The following is an 18,513-nucleotide window of genomic DNA, read 5'->3' on the forward strand; positions in this document are numbered from 1 at the left end:
CGTGAACAACTGATAAATTTTATTCTCCAAGCAACTGAAGATAATCTACTATCATCATCTTTAACTGCCATCGAAGTAAGCTCGAAGGTCAATGTGAGAATCTAGAATTAAAAGGAAAGTCATTTTTGGGCAAAAACAAGGAGAGAAAAAGATTTATAAATTAATAGAAAATAATATTTTTAAATCTCAATGAATTTTACAAAAAACGGATGTCAAAAGAAACTTTTGATTTTAGAAATCAACTTGATTTCCTTTCCTACGGCCGACTCACGAGATGGGTCAAAAATGCAACCTTTGCACACGCTACTTGGCCATCACAGAAGGCCAATATAAAAGGGACATTTTTCCGCCATTCGGGTAAGTCCATCGAAAGAGGTATTGTCACACGAAGAACGTCTGCCATACAAGTCTGTCATACGAGATTGTTAATTGAAAGTCATACTACAGAGTCCTCCATATGAAGTATAGATTCAGTTATACGACAAGATTGTCATAAGAAAAGTTATCTTTAAAGGAAAGTGCCATAGAAAATATAATAATATCCATAATTACAGAAAATTCTCATACATTGAAATATTGAAAGAACTGAAAAGGTAATATGATAACTGTTAGATCGATGTGAACTCTCTCTCACATGTCAGGTTTAATATAAGCTTAGGTTTAAGCTAGTTATTTAGATTTAGGTTTAAGGACAATTTGTTATTTATTCATTTGTATACTTTTAATATTTTTGATTTATTAAATGTTTTGGTTTATTTTATAAAATGGTCTGGTTAATGTTAGATATTCACACTTATACTTATTCAGGTTACTTGTGTTCTTCATACTCACAAGTTAGTGATAACGTGTGTTAACCCGCATGTAATAAAACTGATTAACTGGTGTCGGGAAACCTGATAAGAAAAAACATGATTACACAATCAGCTAATTCAGCTTTTGTTTTACTTCAAACTAAGTCCCTCCGCACTCGATTTCTTTGATAGAAAAGCCATTCTTTTAGACAACCCAAGGGCTATTCAAACGGATAGCTGCCAAATAAGTGGTACAAAAGTCTTAACTACTCCGTATCCCCAACTAGCCCCTCACATCAACATTTTACAAGTAATCCAGTTCCTAAGTAACAGTTGGCAAAAGATAAGCAGCAAGATGATTCAAAACTGCCTTGATCATTGTGGTTTCAAGCACTCGGACTCAGCAATGCAAGCAGTGGCAGCAGACAGCAATGAGAATGACGTTAATTAATGCAGAAGTGCAACAAGTTCATCAATACAATGAGTTTTTATGAGTTGACAATCTTCAATGCTATAAAGATCTGGAAGATGGGATTTTGGCAGAAATCACGGCAAAACATCAAAAGAACAAGAAAGTGAAGATAATGACATTTCTGAGTCTGAGCCAGCAGCAAGCAATGATGCCAAAAATTTCATTGATGAACTACGGCACTACTTCATGCTGCAATGAAGGTAGTCCCATGTTTGCATATCTGTGCAGATTTTGTTTCGGTGCGGTCAATCAAGAAGACATCAAGTCACACTGGACAGATTCCTACAATAAATCTGATAAGAACATTTAATCATTCTGTACGACACAGCGTAAGGATGATGCATGTGAAATTAAAGATTAGCAAAAGAATCTTCCTGTTTTCTAGATTGTACTGCAATGTTTTTTTGTACAAAAATAATTTCTCATCATTAAAATGGTTTTATTGCATTCTGATGTTTGTTTTATTAGTGAGAACACATATTGACATAGCTCTTTAACATAACTTGTTATATCATATCTCAATTACATAACTTATTAGGATGTTCATTTAGTAGCACCGAAAAGCTCCGGTCCCAATGCCATGCTGTTAAGTGAAATTGACTATATTATATATTACAACATTGTAAGAAAGAAGATTTAAAGGTTGGTTTAACATAATTTGTTTTGACCTTCAGAAAGCAAATACCTACCTATCATATCGTATGGTGATAAATTTGTAGAGATGTGGCAAGTTAAAAATAAAATTGTCATTACTACATAGTAGATCTGAGCTACTAGAAATTGAGGAGATGTAGGAATATAAATTTTCAGTCTTTGTAGTGTCCCAAATGTATTTGATGAGATTTACATTGAACAGTCTGGATGGCTAATCCACATGAATTACAGTTTCACTTTTAAGATATCAGTCAACTGAATAAACTTTTTTTTTGTAAACTCTTCCCATCCTGTGGGCACTAAGAGGAACTTTTACCAAGGCTGTTATGGGTTTGGATGGACTCACAACTGAGTGACCAAGTGATGAGAGATGTGACCCGACATATTTGGATGGACCACCCCAAAAAATTTATGGGGTTTTTTGACCCATCTGGAACAGATCCCAGGACCTTAAAGCAGTAAGCCACTACCTTAAATGCTCTGCCAACTGGCCATCATGTAAGATCTATGGAGACAAACCTCATCATCCATTTATGTGTCATCCATACTCATTGCTGCAACAAGTAAAAGAATATAGGATTTTGAAATGTTATCTTGATATTTAATTAATTAAAATTCTGAGTATCTCCGGAGAAAACATGAGGTTTATGTGGCCATCATTTGAAATGAGAAGTCTACACCATCAAACCAACATTTCCAAAATTTTTATGGGTTAAAATCAGGAAGAGAGTTTTTGTTTACAAGACAATAAAACAATTAACGACTTATTAACAACAGTAGTAGTAGTAAGTCAGGATAGGCCTAAAAAATAACACCTTCTTCTCAAATTTCACACAAAACTGATGTTAATAGGTGTAGGCTGAGGTAATTTACAGCTGGTTTCTTAAATTTAATATGTTTATTTTGCATTTTTGAATCAAACAACAATAAAATACATAAAAAAAGCACTTTTGAAATTCCACAAGAATTTTTTGTTGTTAGAAAGAAGAAAGTAAAATGAAGAAATTAAATGTATAATCATAGTTTTAGATGTAATGCAGACAATTTTACAGTTTTAGAATAAAAAACTCATTCATTTTTATGTGATGTAACTTGTTCATTTTTTAATGCACCCTATAGAGAAAGACGTATAGCCTCACTTTAACCGGCATTCCGAGATAAATTGGCATGCCGATCATTCCATGAAAATATGGTAAGTGTGTGAGTGGTCTAAGAGAAAAGTAAGCTCTCATGCCACAGAGATTTGATATCATCTTGCATTTAGAAAAACATGTGATCTTTCATCAATATTTCATTTAGACATCCAGGAACTGTTCTTTTCCAAATCTAATAACCCATTTTAAAAATGTTTCCAAAGACAACTTACATTGCTATGATTAGCATTTAGCCACCTAGCTATCTGATTTTGTCCCATCTGGAACTCGCTAGTGCCCTCCACTCATTTAAGTATTGTCAGAAGGTTCTGTATTTGCAACTTTATACAACAGGAATCTTAATATGCAAAATGAAATGGCCATTTAGTGAGGTGTTTTATATGTTTAATTAATTTGTATGTGGAATTTATGAAAAATTTTGTGCAAAATTTATATTGATGGATTATCTAAATATCATATTTTAGTGCATTTCTTTCATTTATCTAAAGTTAAGCAACAAATCTTGGCCTAATATTTGATCATCTGCATATGTGAAAAATTTTGGAGTAAGACAATCTCTGATTTACTTTTCTCCCAGAATTACAATTTTGGTAGTTTTCAAAAATTGTCAACTTGATCAAAAGGAGAGAAAAAGGTGCAGATCTAACCAATGGCAACCTTTCTATCTTAAGAAAATTCTTAATTTGCCATTGAAAATGGTGGGAAAAAAGACAACAATTCCAAAAGATTGGTCTCTTTTGAGTAATTGTAAATTGTTCAAAAAGAAATTCAAATTGTTAAATTTTTATATTATTAAACTTACAGAGATCACTGCTCTGGCATAGTTGTCGGAAAAATTAAGCCCCTCGCTCACTTTACCGCGAAAGACGGCAAAGAAGATGGATCCGTTCACATTTTCTATACAAAAAGAAATTTGTTATCTTTCAATTAAAGTCCCATAACACATACAGTTCAATTTATATTCTGTAAGAATGCTAAAATATATGTTTACCATCTGTGACATTATCATAAAATTCTGTCATTATTTCTTCAAAATTTCTTTTGTCATTCTTTTTTGATTCGGATACGATTTTCTTGACCACTTCTATCTGTTCCCACATTCCCGTCAGCTGAAAATATTCAAAATTCTCAATTATAAATTAATCATATTTATTTACATTTGTAATGATTACTATTGTTATTTTTCCCTAAATTTGTATAAGGCAGTCTCTAATGTTGTGGAGACATTCATTTCCAAATGTAATTTTAAGTTTTATAACAATGAAATGTTTCTGGCTTGTTAGTTAAAAGTAACTGCAAATATCAACATTTTAAGTTAGCATCTGTATTCAAAATTGATTGAAAGGTGACATAACTCATTTGGAATAGGCTTCTGACAAAAATCTTACCTTAACAATAATATTAAGAATGCCATTGAGTGCTTACCTTCCACCTGTTTGTTAACTTTTCCATCATGCTGTAAGAGGCAAAAAAACACAAAACTCCACAAGGAACTATCTGACAATGAAACAAAGTCATACATAAATTATAAAAAAATACATGACAGAAGGCTTAATAAGTTATACTAAAGTAAATAAACTTTACACGATTAAGTTAATTCTTATTTTTACTTAGAATCTCACCTGGCATATATTAAGAACCACTCGTCCCAGTTCGTCCTGAAAGGCAAATGTATCTGTCTGGTTATAAACCGCCTTCAGTTGGGTGCCGGTGGGTCCACATCCGATAGAGCCAACCCATATCTGATTAAAAAACAAGCTATTTTAAAAACACTATGTGCAAGAGATACAGATACAGTCAAACCTTGGATTCAAACTTAATTTGTTCCTAAAAGTTGTTCGAAAACCAATTTGTTCTCAAACCAAAACAAATTTTCCCATAAGAAACAATATTAAATGAATTAATCTGTTCTCAACCCCAAAACAGTCTTTTTATAAAATCTTTTTTGGTGTATTTCATGCATAAAAATGCATTCAAATGCAATATATAATATAATGTTATCTATATCAATATCCATTATACCATTATATATATATATATATATATTAAAAACCAAATGTTCTGTCACCACCAACCAAAACTGAAACCACCAATTTACCATCAAAAAATGCTATAAATAGAGACTCGACTCTGCCTGGATGAAGCATAACCAAATCAATCGAGATAGACAAGTACTTTATCCACACTTTCCAAAATATTGTTTGAATTACTTTGATTTCAATTTTAATTTTAGTTTTAGTCTCAGTTTTGGTGTAAAGGCCAGAGTTTTAATTATTATTTTATTATTTTTAGTTTTAATTAACTGGCTACCTATTACGGATAAATATTAAATTAAATATTAATGTTATAATATATATTACATTAATAAATTTTTGTTATTTAATTTGAGTTAAGTACCTTTAAACACAGATTTGTGAATGTCATTTATATTACGCAAATGTCAATGGAGTTTTTATTAATTACTTTGATTTAAATTCAATTGCAACATGTACCAATAAATGGTATTAGTATCTTACTGTGCATTGAAATCTAATTTGGATAGCAACATTGTCAATGGTTTGTGCCGTGATGTGTAATGACGCCAGGCCATCTCGATGCCACTAACTAACTTCTGAATCAGTAGGCCTGATGACTTTCTTTAAACAGGAGTATAAGGAGTTGATCATCTGTCTCTCCCTAATCTGTAACTGGCTCTTGCTCTTGTTTGGCAACTGGCGCAAATATGGATTAAAAATTTTGTTCATAAACAAAATTGTTCGAAACACAAGATTTGACTGTATTGCACACAATAAGTTTAAATATCGAGCAAATCTCTGTTTACAAAAGTATATTAGGACATCATCACCTGACTTTTAGAGACTATGTGATTGGCTTCCAAGGAGATAGGAAATTCCACTTCGAGTTCTGACTGAAAGGTCATCATGGGAGACAGGGTACCCGATGAGACAACTATGGAATGAATTTCATCTTTGAACTTTGAAAATGCCTGAAAGTTAATTTTTGATACATTAACTAAATGAAAATGGAGTGTTTTTAATTGAATATGTTCTTTAATGGATTAATGAAATACATATGGAATAGAGAAAACATATCATTGATACCAGAAAAAATAATAATTTTAGAAAACAGCTAGTCATTACAATATGCAATGTTTATTTCATTTAATCATACTTACAACAGCAGGATTCAGACACCAGATTTTGAGGCTGTACGTCCATCCTTTAGAATTTTTACTAACAAATCCATGCTCCTGGAAAAAAAACAAAGTTAAATTTCTTTTGATAGTAAAATTTTTTGTGTGTAACATAAACATAAATCATTTCCATCTCCAAATTATATCTCTACAAGAGATAATACTTAAGGGCAAGCTTGACACTTCAGTATTTATGGCATGTCAAAAGATCACATTGCTATATAAATAAGTAAATTTCATTGTTTCAATTAGAGAACTAAGTGTGTCCAACCAAAAATTAAGCATGGAACAACTGCTCTTGAAATGAATGCATGATGAAATGAAAAACAGCATCTTGAATATTTTGAGAGAAGTAATTATTATAGGAACAATAACTGGAACACAAAAAAAAAACTATTAAAATAGTGTTGTTGTTGTGTTTTCAGCCTTGTGCACTGTGTTTTCTGTTTCAAATGTATACAATGGCATAGAGAACTTCCTGCAAAACTTGAAAATATCCAACTTTTTTCATCATTTCCATTGAAAATTTTGTGATAACTAAAATGGAAAGTTAATACTACTTACGATGTAGAAAACACGAAATAAAATGGCATGGAAAATACGGATTTAGGTGTGAGGATCTGAATCCCGACTTTTAGTATGTTTACATCATTTATTCATAACGTCACATCCTAACTATAATCTTGTTAACTAACTGTCAACTTTTGCACCTGGGAGCAAAACATCTGTTTAGTTCTCAGGCCTGACAACAATGTTTTCTCATCACCTCTCAACCTAATATCTTGATTTCATCGGTTCAACAACGAAAAAAATCAAGAAACTAAGGCAGTCGTCACCCGTCCTTCCAAAGAGTCAGTTGTCACCTATACCTTGTCCTAAGTGCCTAAATATTTGGATATCTGTGAATCTATCATTTTATTTTACGTTCCTATATTCTTCTAATACATCATCGGAAACCATTGTCTAACACCTTTGTGGATATGTTCCATCAGGCTTATGGATATTTCATCTGCAGGATACCCGAACTTACATCCCAAATATCCTCTCTTTCAACCAGAATGTTCCAGATCAAGACCAGATCCTCAATAAGGTATTTATCGCCACACGCTCTTATTGTAAACTCTCTCTCTCTCGAATGTGACATTAGGTCTAGATATCTCTATTGATGCTCTGTACAATCATGGATTTCTCGTCTTTTACAAATAAATGTTGTTTCGTTAATGAGGTCTCTGCATGAGTCACTTCCAGTGCACTGTCTCTCACTCCATCCCGAACCCGATCACTTTGTTATGTGACTGCTCGTGTGATCTATTTCACGGCTTCCGTGTCAACTGAGACGCGGTGGTGTCAATTCCGACGAGGCATCGAAGAGGTGCCGACCCTTTGGTCACATAGGAATCTTAAGATATGGCTAAAGATACATGCTTATACTAGTCTTGTTGACAAAAACAGATTGAGAAATCAGAATCAAAAGTTATTAGTATAAATGTAATGACAATAGTAATAAATGACCACAATATCATAGCAAAGAGACAATTTCCTGTGAAACAATCATATAACTTAAAGAACTCTTTAGCACCTCATAGGACCTCCTCTTACCTAAATATGTGTGATATGATTGGACCAACTGTTGATAAAATTGTGGCAAAATAGTAATCCCACTTTCCACAATACCAAAAATATTATGGTACAAAGACATTTTATTTCTTCTCTCTTTCCTCCTCCTCACCTCTGCCCTAGTAGCCAACTGTCTCGTCTGCTTCTTATTTCCTCCACGTTCCTTCCTGTGGCTGCTGGCTTCCAAGGAAATGGACTCACACCTCTCTCTTTGCATCCACCAAGAAGGTGATATTACCAAATAATTACACATATTTCCAAGAACCACTATTAATCATTTCCAGAGAAGTAATAAATTGTTAAAAATTACGTGACAACCTCTGGAAAATGATGTTACTCATTTCTTTAGTTTCAAGTGAGCATGTACAGTACCTGCAACAGAAAGTGGCAGTCTACTATTTTTTTTTTAAAAACAAGCAAGAACACCACAGTAGTGTATCACTCGGTAGAAATATGAATAATGATTGCTCAGTTTATAATTTTTCTTTAGTCTCCATAAAAGACTATCAGTTGTCACTGGATTTTTAGATTAATTGCCAATTACTACTGAAAATCTCATGTTGTGAATAAAGATGCTATATGCTGTTTCTACTACCAAATGTTTGGAGTTGACAATAAAAGCAACAAAGCTCTTACTAAGCATGGATTTAATGTATGATCAAATATATCAACAGCCCTTTGTCCCCTCAGAAAATGGTTATAAACATTCTGCTTCCTGTAAATATTTCAATGTGCTTTTGAAAATGAACAATACAAGCAAAAATATTGTCAATAAAATAGACAATCAACACGAAAATTATGAATGTATTTCTTTGTTGTCATTAATAAATTATTTTTCATCAAACTTCTTCAGCCATGCATAATGTCTGACTACATTGTATAAGCATGGCTGGTGTTTTGAAGATCTTCAAACAACAGGTATGCTGAAAATTCTGAACAAGTTCTCTGCTAGCCTTTTATAGGATACTGGCATAACAATTTTAAAGTACTCTCTGGTGTTATTACCATGTAATTTGACTATATCTGTAATCATTTATACACATATCATACATTCATTCATTAGCCATACAAGTAAAAATGATTATTGGGTCATTTTTATTTTTATGGTTAATGGGATTATTAATGAATTAGAGAAAGAAGAACTGGATAAAAAAATCATGATAGTCAAATATGTAAAATTGAAAAAATTAGTAGCACAGTTACAAAGTTGGATCAAAAGGTTATTGGCATCAAGGATACTTGGGACAAACAATTCTATAGATGAATACGGCAACAATTGGAACAATAAAGCACAAGGGTTTCAGAATCTGTTAATGCCACAGATTTTGCACATTGACAAATCAGAGACAGTAAATTATACAAACTTAAAATACCATATAAGCTATCAAAAACAAAACTGAAACAGTTCCATGGAGAATTAATAAAATGTGTTAAGCTGGTGATCTCAGTTCTCACAAATACACAAAGATGACAGATTGCATAAAGTGGATAAATTCCAATATTTGTTGCAGTCAACAAAAATTAATTCTAGAGCTAGACAAAGGTTAGTTCTAGAATTATCCACTCAGAAAATTATCTGAAAGTCATCAACATCATCTTTTTTATTTTATTTTTTTAATTTCTCAAAAAGACACTGTGACCAGGTTGGCCTTTTACAAGCATCATAAAGCAAAAATCAACAAAACCAACAAAAAAGAATAAAGGCTTGTGAGCAATAAGATTGGCTTTACTTTATCACTAGACTTATTATAACACCACAGGACATCAAATTAGATTTAGAAAATAGTGTTTTTCTAAATGTAATTTGATGTCCTGTGGTGCTGTAACAAGTCTAGCGATAAAGTAAAGCCAATCTTAGGGCTCACAAGCCATTCAGAAGACTAGACAAGAAGCGTATCATAGTAAAAAAGAATAAGTAAAACAAAAACAGGACACAAGCTGAGAAAAATAATTACATCCTACCTCAAGTCCAAAATTAATTGAAAACAAATTTCACTGTGGCTTAAAGTTTTTTCCTTTTTTTACATTCTTTTTGAAGATTTCATAATTTGATATGCTACATAAATCATTGCACAGACTATTCCAATTGAAGATTAATTGAAAGATCAATGCAGATCTCCCCACCTCTAGTTTAACAATTGGGAGACTATATCCACAAATTATACAAGTATCTCGTGTTGATCTGCGACATTCTCCTATACCAATTACGAGGAAACCGTTTTCCTTTTTGCCCTTTATACATTTGAAACCCTCCAACAGAATCTGTTTCTTGTAAATTTCACTAAACTTGTCAATATTATCACTGTGGTAGAGTTTGGATATTGATTCCATAAAGTTTAAATTATACATTGAACGCGTGTAAGGATTTTGTGCCATCCGAAGTTTATTAATGGCGTACAGAGATGCGATTCCCCATACAGCGATACCATATCTTATTTTAGATTCAATGCAAGTGTGGTATGGCTGTTTCAAGAGTGATGTACTTAAAAAAGCTTGAATTTTCTTATTTATCCCAGTATACTTTGCCAGGAAAAGTGTAATCATCATCTGTGTGTTTATTCCAGCACAGATTGTCGTCAAAAGTTACTCCCAAAAACTTAATAGCATTTACTTTTTCTATGTTATAATATTCTATGTTATCGTTGGAGGTGAGGATCAAGGAACACAAGGCGGACATCCTACATAAAAGATATTCGACAGCACAATTTGCCACGGACCCTGATATAGAAGCTGTATTTGACAAGTCAAAGATAATTTACACCACACAGCTAATACACCATTTGCGCTGGATGGAAGCAATATATATCTATAAAACAGCAAAAGAAGACAACTGTATAAACAATAAAGATGTACTGTCCTTGTCGATGGCATGGCAAACTCTTATTTACAACACTTGAGAAGCCAAAAGCGATCCTTCCGTCTACAGAGCATGCGCAAGTTTAACACGATGATTGCACGAGTTTCCTTAGAACACTGTGTTCAAATTTCGAATAACATTGACCCGTTTCACCTGAGGAAGAACGAAGTTCGAAAACGTTAGTGAAATAGTTGGAAATAAGCACTGTGTTGGTTTACTGCTGAAGTAAATCGTATATATATTACTATGTCTCCATGCTGATTAGGTTTTCTTTCTATTTTTTCTTGCCAATAGTCTTTTATATATGGTGGAGGATTTACATCATTTGTCTGAGTCTCACAAAAAGCTAATACATCAAAGTTGCAGTTATATTCCTCAGTTGTTTTAAGTATTTCTAATATTTATTATTTAAACCTTTTACGTTGCAATAAAAAACGAATATGCCCTTTTTGGAGAAGTCTATCTTTGTATATGTTAATAATTCAGTCAATCCGAAAAATTCTCTCTAAACTGTCCAATATTGATATTCGAATTGTGGTAGAAGAAGTATCTTTTTTTAAATATACATTTCCGTTATTTGTCCAAGTGTTTAATATTTTTCCTTGTTTTTTAGCGTTCTGGTTTTATAGAAAATATTTCTGTAATATGGAGTAAGATGTTCATTTATATATGTTTTATATTCCTCATTTATAATGTGACGCGCTTTTGTAGTTATTTTTAACTTATTTTTAATATTATTTATAATTTTTTGTTTGACAACTGAACTGGCACATTTCACTATAATTAGTTGCGATCTAGTTTTGAATTCTTTTCTTTCATTATTACTGGGTTTAATTCTATAGGCATTCAATAGAGCTGACTGATTAAAATTATTGTCAACAAACGAAAAAATTTTATATGCTATTTCTGTTAAATTCTCATTCTGAAGTGTCGGCATGCCAACAACCTCCAAGCTTGAGTTGTTTAGATCCTGCTCCAACATGCAGAATTTTTCTTTTAAAGAATTTAATTATGCCTTCGTATGTTTATTCTCCTCCTTTAGTTCTGTAATTGTTTTGCTTGCAGTTACATAGTCTCTCTCTAAAACGTTAATTCTCTCTTCCATTTTGTCAAACTTATTTGTTATTCTATGTTTGTTTTTTTTATGTTACTGAACTCCAAGTGTATTAATTTCGCTTCTTGTAAAATCATTTCAGAATTTTTGGTAGTTATGCTTAAAGATGACATTGGAGTGAAAGTTAGATTATCTGGTGTTCTATCCACATTCTTATTATAATTATGTGAAGTCATAATAATCTGCTCACACTCACCCAGTTCTCTGTCATCTTCCAGTTCCTGTGTCCAATTTGCATTGTTCTTAATGGTTTTCACTAATTTGCAATCTTCACATTTCCAAGTTTTCAAGTTTTTTTGTAAGACTTGCTGAACTTATGAAAGTTTGCTGCCTGGATCCCAAAACAATAGAAATGAGCAAATTTACAGCAATTGGAACAAGTTAACAAGTCACTTTCCAAAACTTTGTGCTTGCAAAAAGAACAAGCGCTCGAATGACGATTTGCCATAGCTCCACACCTCCTCCACTCTCACACTCTGATACTCTGACATCAATGGCGAATCATTAACACTTCAAATTCTATTATCTAGATTCAAAGATCATTTTGGAGATAATTTTGCTCACTGAAATTTACATGCAGTAAGACAATTACTAAAACTAGTTATTGTCAATGTCAACCAGAAAAAATCCCTTTGAATATTATATACGATCGGCACAAATCGCATCTTTATTCACTAGAAATGTTAGGAGTGACTCCAAAAATTGCAGCTTTTTTGTATTCACTTGTGAAATCTAGCCTTCCAGAGAAAGTTCTTAAAGTTTGGTAGACCACAATCCTCTTTTGGAATACAATGAAGAAAATGCTAACAGCAGCCATATAGATGTACAGCTCAGATCTTTGATAATAGGAAAAATTCCTATTATTAGAGATCTGAAATAAAAATCCAAAATTGTCTGAAAAGAATAATGTTTTGGGAGAAAAGGGAGTTTGTTTTGTTTGCTTTAAGATGGGATGTGGATTAAAAAGCTGTAATATTAGAGCTACTTCTGGATGTACTATTATGTTTTTGTGAAAAAAAGGTGGAGTTATTTCTGATATTAGAAAGGCATTTAAGATGATTGAGATACAGGAACAGAACCATAATTTCCTTCAATTTTATTGGTGGAAAGCTTCACATCTTCTGACACTAGTAAGTAGTCTAAGTAGTCTTTGGCTTAAATTCTTGTTGAGTGCAGTGCTGAGATTTATTTGAGAACTATTTGAAATGAAAGTAGACAGATTGTCTTAAAACTTTTTGAAATCATGTTTCGACATTAGATAACTTCAGTAGACATGTACTATAATTTAGAAACTTTCAATACACGACAATAGATATTATGGCCAGGCACGAATAAAATTCAGACAATGGAATTCTGGCTTTGAGAGCTCTGTCAAGAATCAGGAGATTAAGGATGTGCAAGAGGATTCAATGTTAGTTCTGGGTCCTGTAAAACAAAAGTAGAAGTAATCTAATTGTCTTTTAGTTGCTCCTCTTCATGAAAGAGTAACCAAGTAAATGATGCTTTCATTTGTGCAAAAACTTTGATCCACTGGACTTTTGGAGTTCAGTGCTCCTCTCCTTTCAGCAAAACAAATTGTAAACATTTTCAAGATGCTTTGAAAGAAACAAACAATAAACCTGAGAATTAGACTCTTCTACACGACATGACAGAAAAATTGTAAAGCCAATATGCTATCAGCCATTACTACCCAATAATGAATAATATTTCTTTCTTGATTTCCTGCTGAAGAAAGGTGAGTGAATACAAAACAAAATCATTTGTTAAATTTTTTAAAAAAATTAATGGCAAAGAGTGCCCTTAAAAGTTGCATTTTCTTCCAAAACCTGTTGGGTGAAGACAATGTGGCAGACAATTTTGAATTTAATTTATAGTCCAACAGGCGATAGGAGAATGTCATTTTTGAAAAGAGATTTTAACCAGGTTGTAGATCAATTAGAATTAGGATATTTAACAAGATTTGTGCACAAATGGCCAAATGACTATACCAAGTTTGCCAATTACCAACAAGCCTGATCTACAGTAAAATTCATTAATGAGATGGAAGGCAAATCTTGAAAACCCAAAAAATCCACAGCATACCATAGGAGCCTATAATATGACAGTATTTGGCATTGAAGGTAGCCAGTATACTATCTCATTATGACTTTAACAACTATAATTGCAATAATATATTACAATTCCCAGTACTTAAAAAAAAAACTAATCAAAAAGCAAGTTATATATTGAAAGATTGGCAATACTTACAGACATGAACTGGCTGGAACTCGATTCTTCAAAGTCCACTGAAGGTAAGCGTGTGTAACCCAGTTCTCTCACTATTACGGCTCTAAAAATTGTAAATCAAAATGTTAGAAGTTAATTAAATTTTAAATATAATTCACATGAAAGTGCAATAAAATGGCAAATAAAATTTTTATAATTATTCTAAAGAAATCCATGATCTGTGTCATTTTATAATTATAGTTTTCGTAAATTAATGGAGTGACAACAAGTTTCTGCTCATTTGTGTGGATCTAAATCCCACCTACCTCTTTTTCACTGAATAACCAGAGTGTAATCTCGGTATGGGAGTAAAATTGGCATCAGTGTGGGCCAGCCACCCACTTAATTCTCCATCCAGACTTTCTCGTAATAAAGTATATACCAGACATATGCAACAAATTTTGCATAGCCCTTATTAAAATGAGCAGTAATAGGTCATACTATAAATTATGAACATTTGACATTCTTAACTATACTTCACTAATGTATACAGCTGTTCACAAAAACAGAGTTCACATAATCCAAGATACTAAACAGTTTGTTTAAGAGAACTGAAATCACTTTATTAAGTCTGTAGAAATATGATCTTTATATTTTACATCATGAATGTTTGAACCATTTGAACACAATCATTTGAATTCAAATTCATCTTTAAAATTGTTGAAAGTGTGCATAAAATTGCTTTGGAGAACTTACCAAACAAACACACACGTGATTGATCAGACAGACTTCAGCATTTGCAAATATAGCTGTTATTTATGATGTAAAAAAATTCATTATATATAGAATATAAATGCATTTTAACTAAATAATCCTATATTTATAGATATAGTATTTCGTTCGGCAAGTAAAATATCTGAAGGTTAAAACATACAATTTATTCAACTCTTTATTCTACATATGAATTATGGGTCGACATGAACTCGCGACCCCTATATCTAGAACATTTTTAATTTGTACATATTCAAAAAGAAACAACCATAGGTGGAGATTCAATTTTAGTACAAGTACTGAATAAACACTGGATATACACTTGTGCTTAATATTGAATCGTCATTATGCTTGTAGAAGAAAGAATTGAATAAATTGTACATTTTAACCTTTGGATATTTTATTTGCTAGACAAAATATTACACCTATAAATATAGGATTATTGTATTTAGTTAAAATGTGTAAGAATACAGCAAACATATAATTAAGAGAAATAAAACATAGACAAATATTGTAAATACAAGAAAAAAATGATCATCATTACAATTTGAAAATATTAAAAGCAAATTGTTATTCTGTAGTTTAGTTTAACTTAATAAGAATGTATAAATTTTAAACATGTTTTGCATCATTACTGACATGCTAAAAGAATTATTGTTTGTATATTAAAGCTACACTTTACCAACATTGCAGTCAGAGGTTTTCACAAATTCTCTCAATTAAGAAATTAATAAAAACTGTATTGTAAAAATTGATAGAGATACACTGTATCATTCTATGAAACAACTTGAAAAATTTCATTTTACAACTGTAATACACTTTGTGTGCATTTCCCATCAACGGATCTCGGAATGGCTAAGCAACCCACTGTTTTAATTCATGGTTATGCAAGTATATCTGATATTTGATATTGCTTTCTAGACACTTTTCATAGCAAATGTTATCTTAGTTCTATTGTTGTTGAGCATAAATACAACACTGACTTAGTTATGTATTAATTTGGAATTAATAAATTACAAAATAATTTATAAATTTCATGTACAGTAGAGCCTCGATTATCCGACCCCCGATTAACCGACCGTCCTAGTTGGCAAATTTCAAATGTCCGCTAGTGATGTGGCGCTACAATATTTGGCTATGTCTTGGCTACTTTAATATTATTTTTACGTGTTTTAGCTGGCAACACTGGTTCGACCATGAACGGGAGCCAGTATTTAAACGAGGCTTAATTTTCTAATTTTTAACGATACAATAGCAACGATTATTATTTTAAAAAATTTTTGTTAGGCTTAACATCGATGAAAATTCGACGCGAAGTAGGTTAATAGAGATATATTAATATACTAATTACACGGGATATAATAATATACTACACTAATAATGGATTTTTTCATACTTTTCGGTTATCCGACCAACCTCAGTCCCCAATTGGGTCGGATAATCAAGGCTCTACTGTATTTCAGTATCATTACATGATCTAATTACCCGACTATAACCTAAGTCAAAAACGTATAACAGTGATGTTTTCGAGAACAACATTCCGCCATCGATAACACATTTGAATTCCAAGTACTATGTAGTAGTACTTTCAATGCTAAGTAGCATACCGGGCAGCAATTATCTTCCATTGATCTCAATCATGGGCAAGGACATCAGCTTTCTCCCATGTCATATTGAGCATCTTCAGATCTTGGAGAAAAGTTCTACTCCAAGTATTCCTGGGGCGACTATAATTAAAGTTCGCTACTTTGAGTCAATCTAATAGAAAGACGATCATAAAGTGTAATGTATCTACAGTTTCATGGTTGTCAGCTAATAGACATCTTTCTATGGAGCTAGAGTGAGTAAATGTATTTATGTTTCTTATATTTTATTACTGTAACAACTGACATTCAAAATTTAAAATCTTATAAAACTTCCATATATAATCATGTCATTATGGTAACAGAATATTTGTATTATTTGAAATTCTAATGGTGTGCCATTATTGATGAAATATTTATCTTTAAAATGTTATGATTAAATGCATTTGACTTCTTAAAGATGGGTCAGAAACTTGCATTTGGATCAAAATATAGAATTAGTTCTATATTTAATGCACAAGTTACTTAAAATACATTAAGTTTATTGTGGGAAATGCAGCATGAGTTATATTAGTTAACATTGTTAGTTTTTTTATTAACATTTTGATAAATAATTTTGGAAAGTGTTATTTTAATTCTGTCACATCAACATTTGCTATTTTACTACTGTGAGGCTAACTAGCAATTTATAACTGTTCTATTCTTAATAATTCTACAACCAGTATGATAAGCCTTAGACCATAAGAATGTTACAGCTGTACAAGAGAGTACTTTACTTTTTATTGTTGTTAGTTTTGGAAGTTTATTTAATTTGTGACTTATTGCCATAATTAAATAAATTCTCCAAGCTAAACTTTATATTCTTGATTGACTGAGAAATGATGATATTGAATTAATTTTTAACTATAATTAGTGAATTTTACATTGACCAAATATGTAAACATAGCAGTACTGAAGATTGTAATATTTATTTATGAAGGAATGAAGCAACAAGCATACATTTAATAAGCTTTAACAAACCCTGGAGTTAAGTATTGTTTTAGCATGGCATTTAGCATATCTTTAAGTAAATTAGGACATCAGGCAAATTTATATTATTGTGATAGAATTGAAGTGGAAGAAAAAAGAAAGAAGCGATCCCTGTAATTGTTAGGCACAGAAGATGTGATCCTTGTACCCGCTGGCCATGGGACACACGATCCTTGCTTGCCAACATGAAGATGTGATCCAAGAATCAAGAAATTGCCATCGATTGTTTTGTTCTTGTATTTTGTTTGTTTTTTGCACCTATTTTCCATTAAATGTATGAAATGTTGCTTTTATTTTTGACTCCTAGCACTAAATTCCATTAGGTGCACTCAGTCGCATCAGAAAACACAATACCTCTGTATAGTACATCGTAAGAGAAGCCATAGACTCCTATTTTTACTTTCCTGGCTGTAATATTATAACAGAAGAAAAGTACAATTGATCAAAAAATGACCCCCTAAGAATTTTACATTTTTGGACTTGGGACCTTGAAACATTGAGAATGCAAAAAAATTGGGGGTAATTTTTGCATGTATTGATGTTAGTGTGAGATTATGAAGAGATTTTTAATATCTTTAATAATTGTAAAAAGAAATCATAAAATATTTAAAAAATTCGAAGGAATTTTAGCCACAAAAATTAAAAGGAAAAAGGAGAGGAATTAAGGAAGTTTATTTCCTTTTCTGACCAACTTACTTCCTTCAAAAGTAGTTAGTCATCTGACGACTACATGTTTATTAAGAATCAGATCATTGTCAGATGACAAAATATCCAAATATCCATTGGAGGAGAAGGGTAGTATAAATAAGAGATATGCACCAAAATCCGCACACATCATAAGGTATCCTCTTATTATGAATTTGTGTGCCATACTTCCGGGGATTGGAACTTCCGCCCACCAAATGGAATTAGTATAAGTCGAGTTATTACATAGGTAAAATAATATAGTTTGTAAACTCTCTCTCTCTCATATTAGGTGAGTAGGGGGTGGTGAAGAACCATGACTGAGTGTTTAGCCAAAAACTCAAGAGTTCTGAGGGCTGAATGGGCTGGAGCATTGTTGTGATGGAGAA

General features: G+C 32.0%; 1 protein-coding gene across 5 annotated transcripts in view; it reads right to left on the reverse strand.

Moving 5' to 3' along the window:
* The window catches only part of LOC111617959 (Fanconi anemia group J protein homolog), a 79,996-nt gene that overhangs the window by 13,213 nt on the left and 48,270 nt on the right, over positions 1–18,513 (reverse strand). For all 5 annotated transcript variants that reach the window (XM_023359360.1, XM_023359359.1, XM_023359358.1 and 2 more), the window contains exons 15-21: positions 14,100–14,181; positions 6,247–6,321; positions 5,917–6,057; positions 4,694–4,813; positions 4,497–4,568; positions 4,063–4,180; positions 3,874–3,968 (exon numbers count right to left, since the gene is read on the reverse strand). In XM_023359360.1, coding sequence (XP_023215128.1) covers positions 3,874–3,968; positions 4,063–4,180; positions 4,497–4,568; positions 4,694–4,813; positions 5,917–6,057; positions 6,247–6,321; positions 14,100–14,181 — 703 coding nt within the window. The remainder of the gene's footprint in view (positions 1–3,873; positions 3,969–4,062; positions 4,181–4,496; positions 4,569–4,693; positions 4,814–5,916; positions 6,058–6,246; positions 6,322–14,099; positions 14,182–18,513) is intronic.

Source organism: Centruroides sculpturatus, unplaced genomic scaffold (assembly GCF_000671375.1).
Source record: "Centruroides sculpturatus isolate CEXI.00-Female unplaced genomic scaffold, Cexi_2.0 scaffold218, whole genome shotgun sequence".
Lineage (NCBI taxonomy): Eukaryota > Metazoa > Arthropoda > Arachnida > Scorpiones > Buthidae > Centruroides > Centruroides sculpturatus.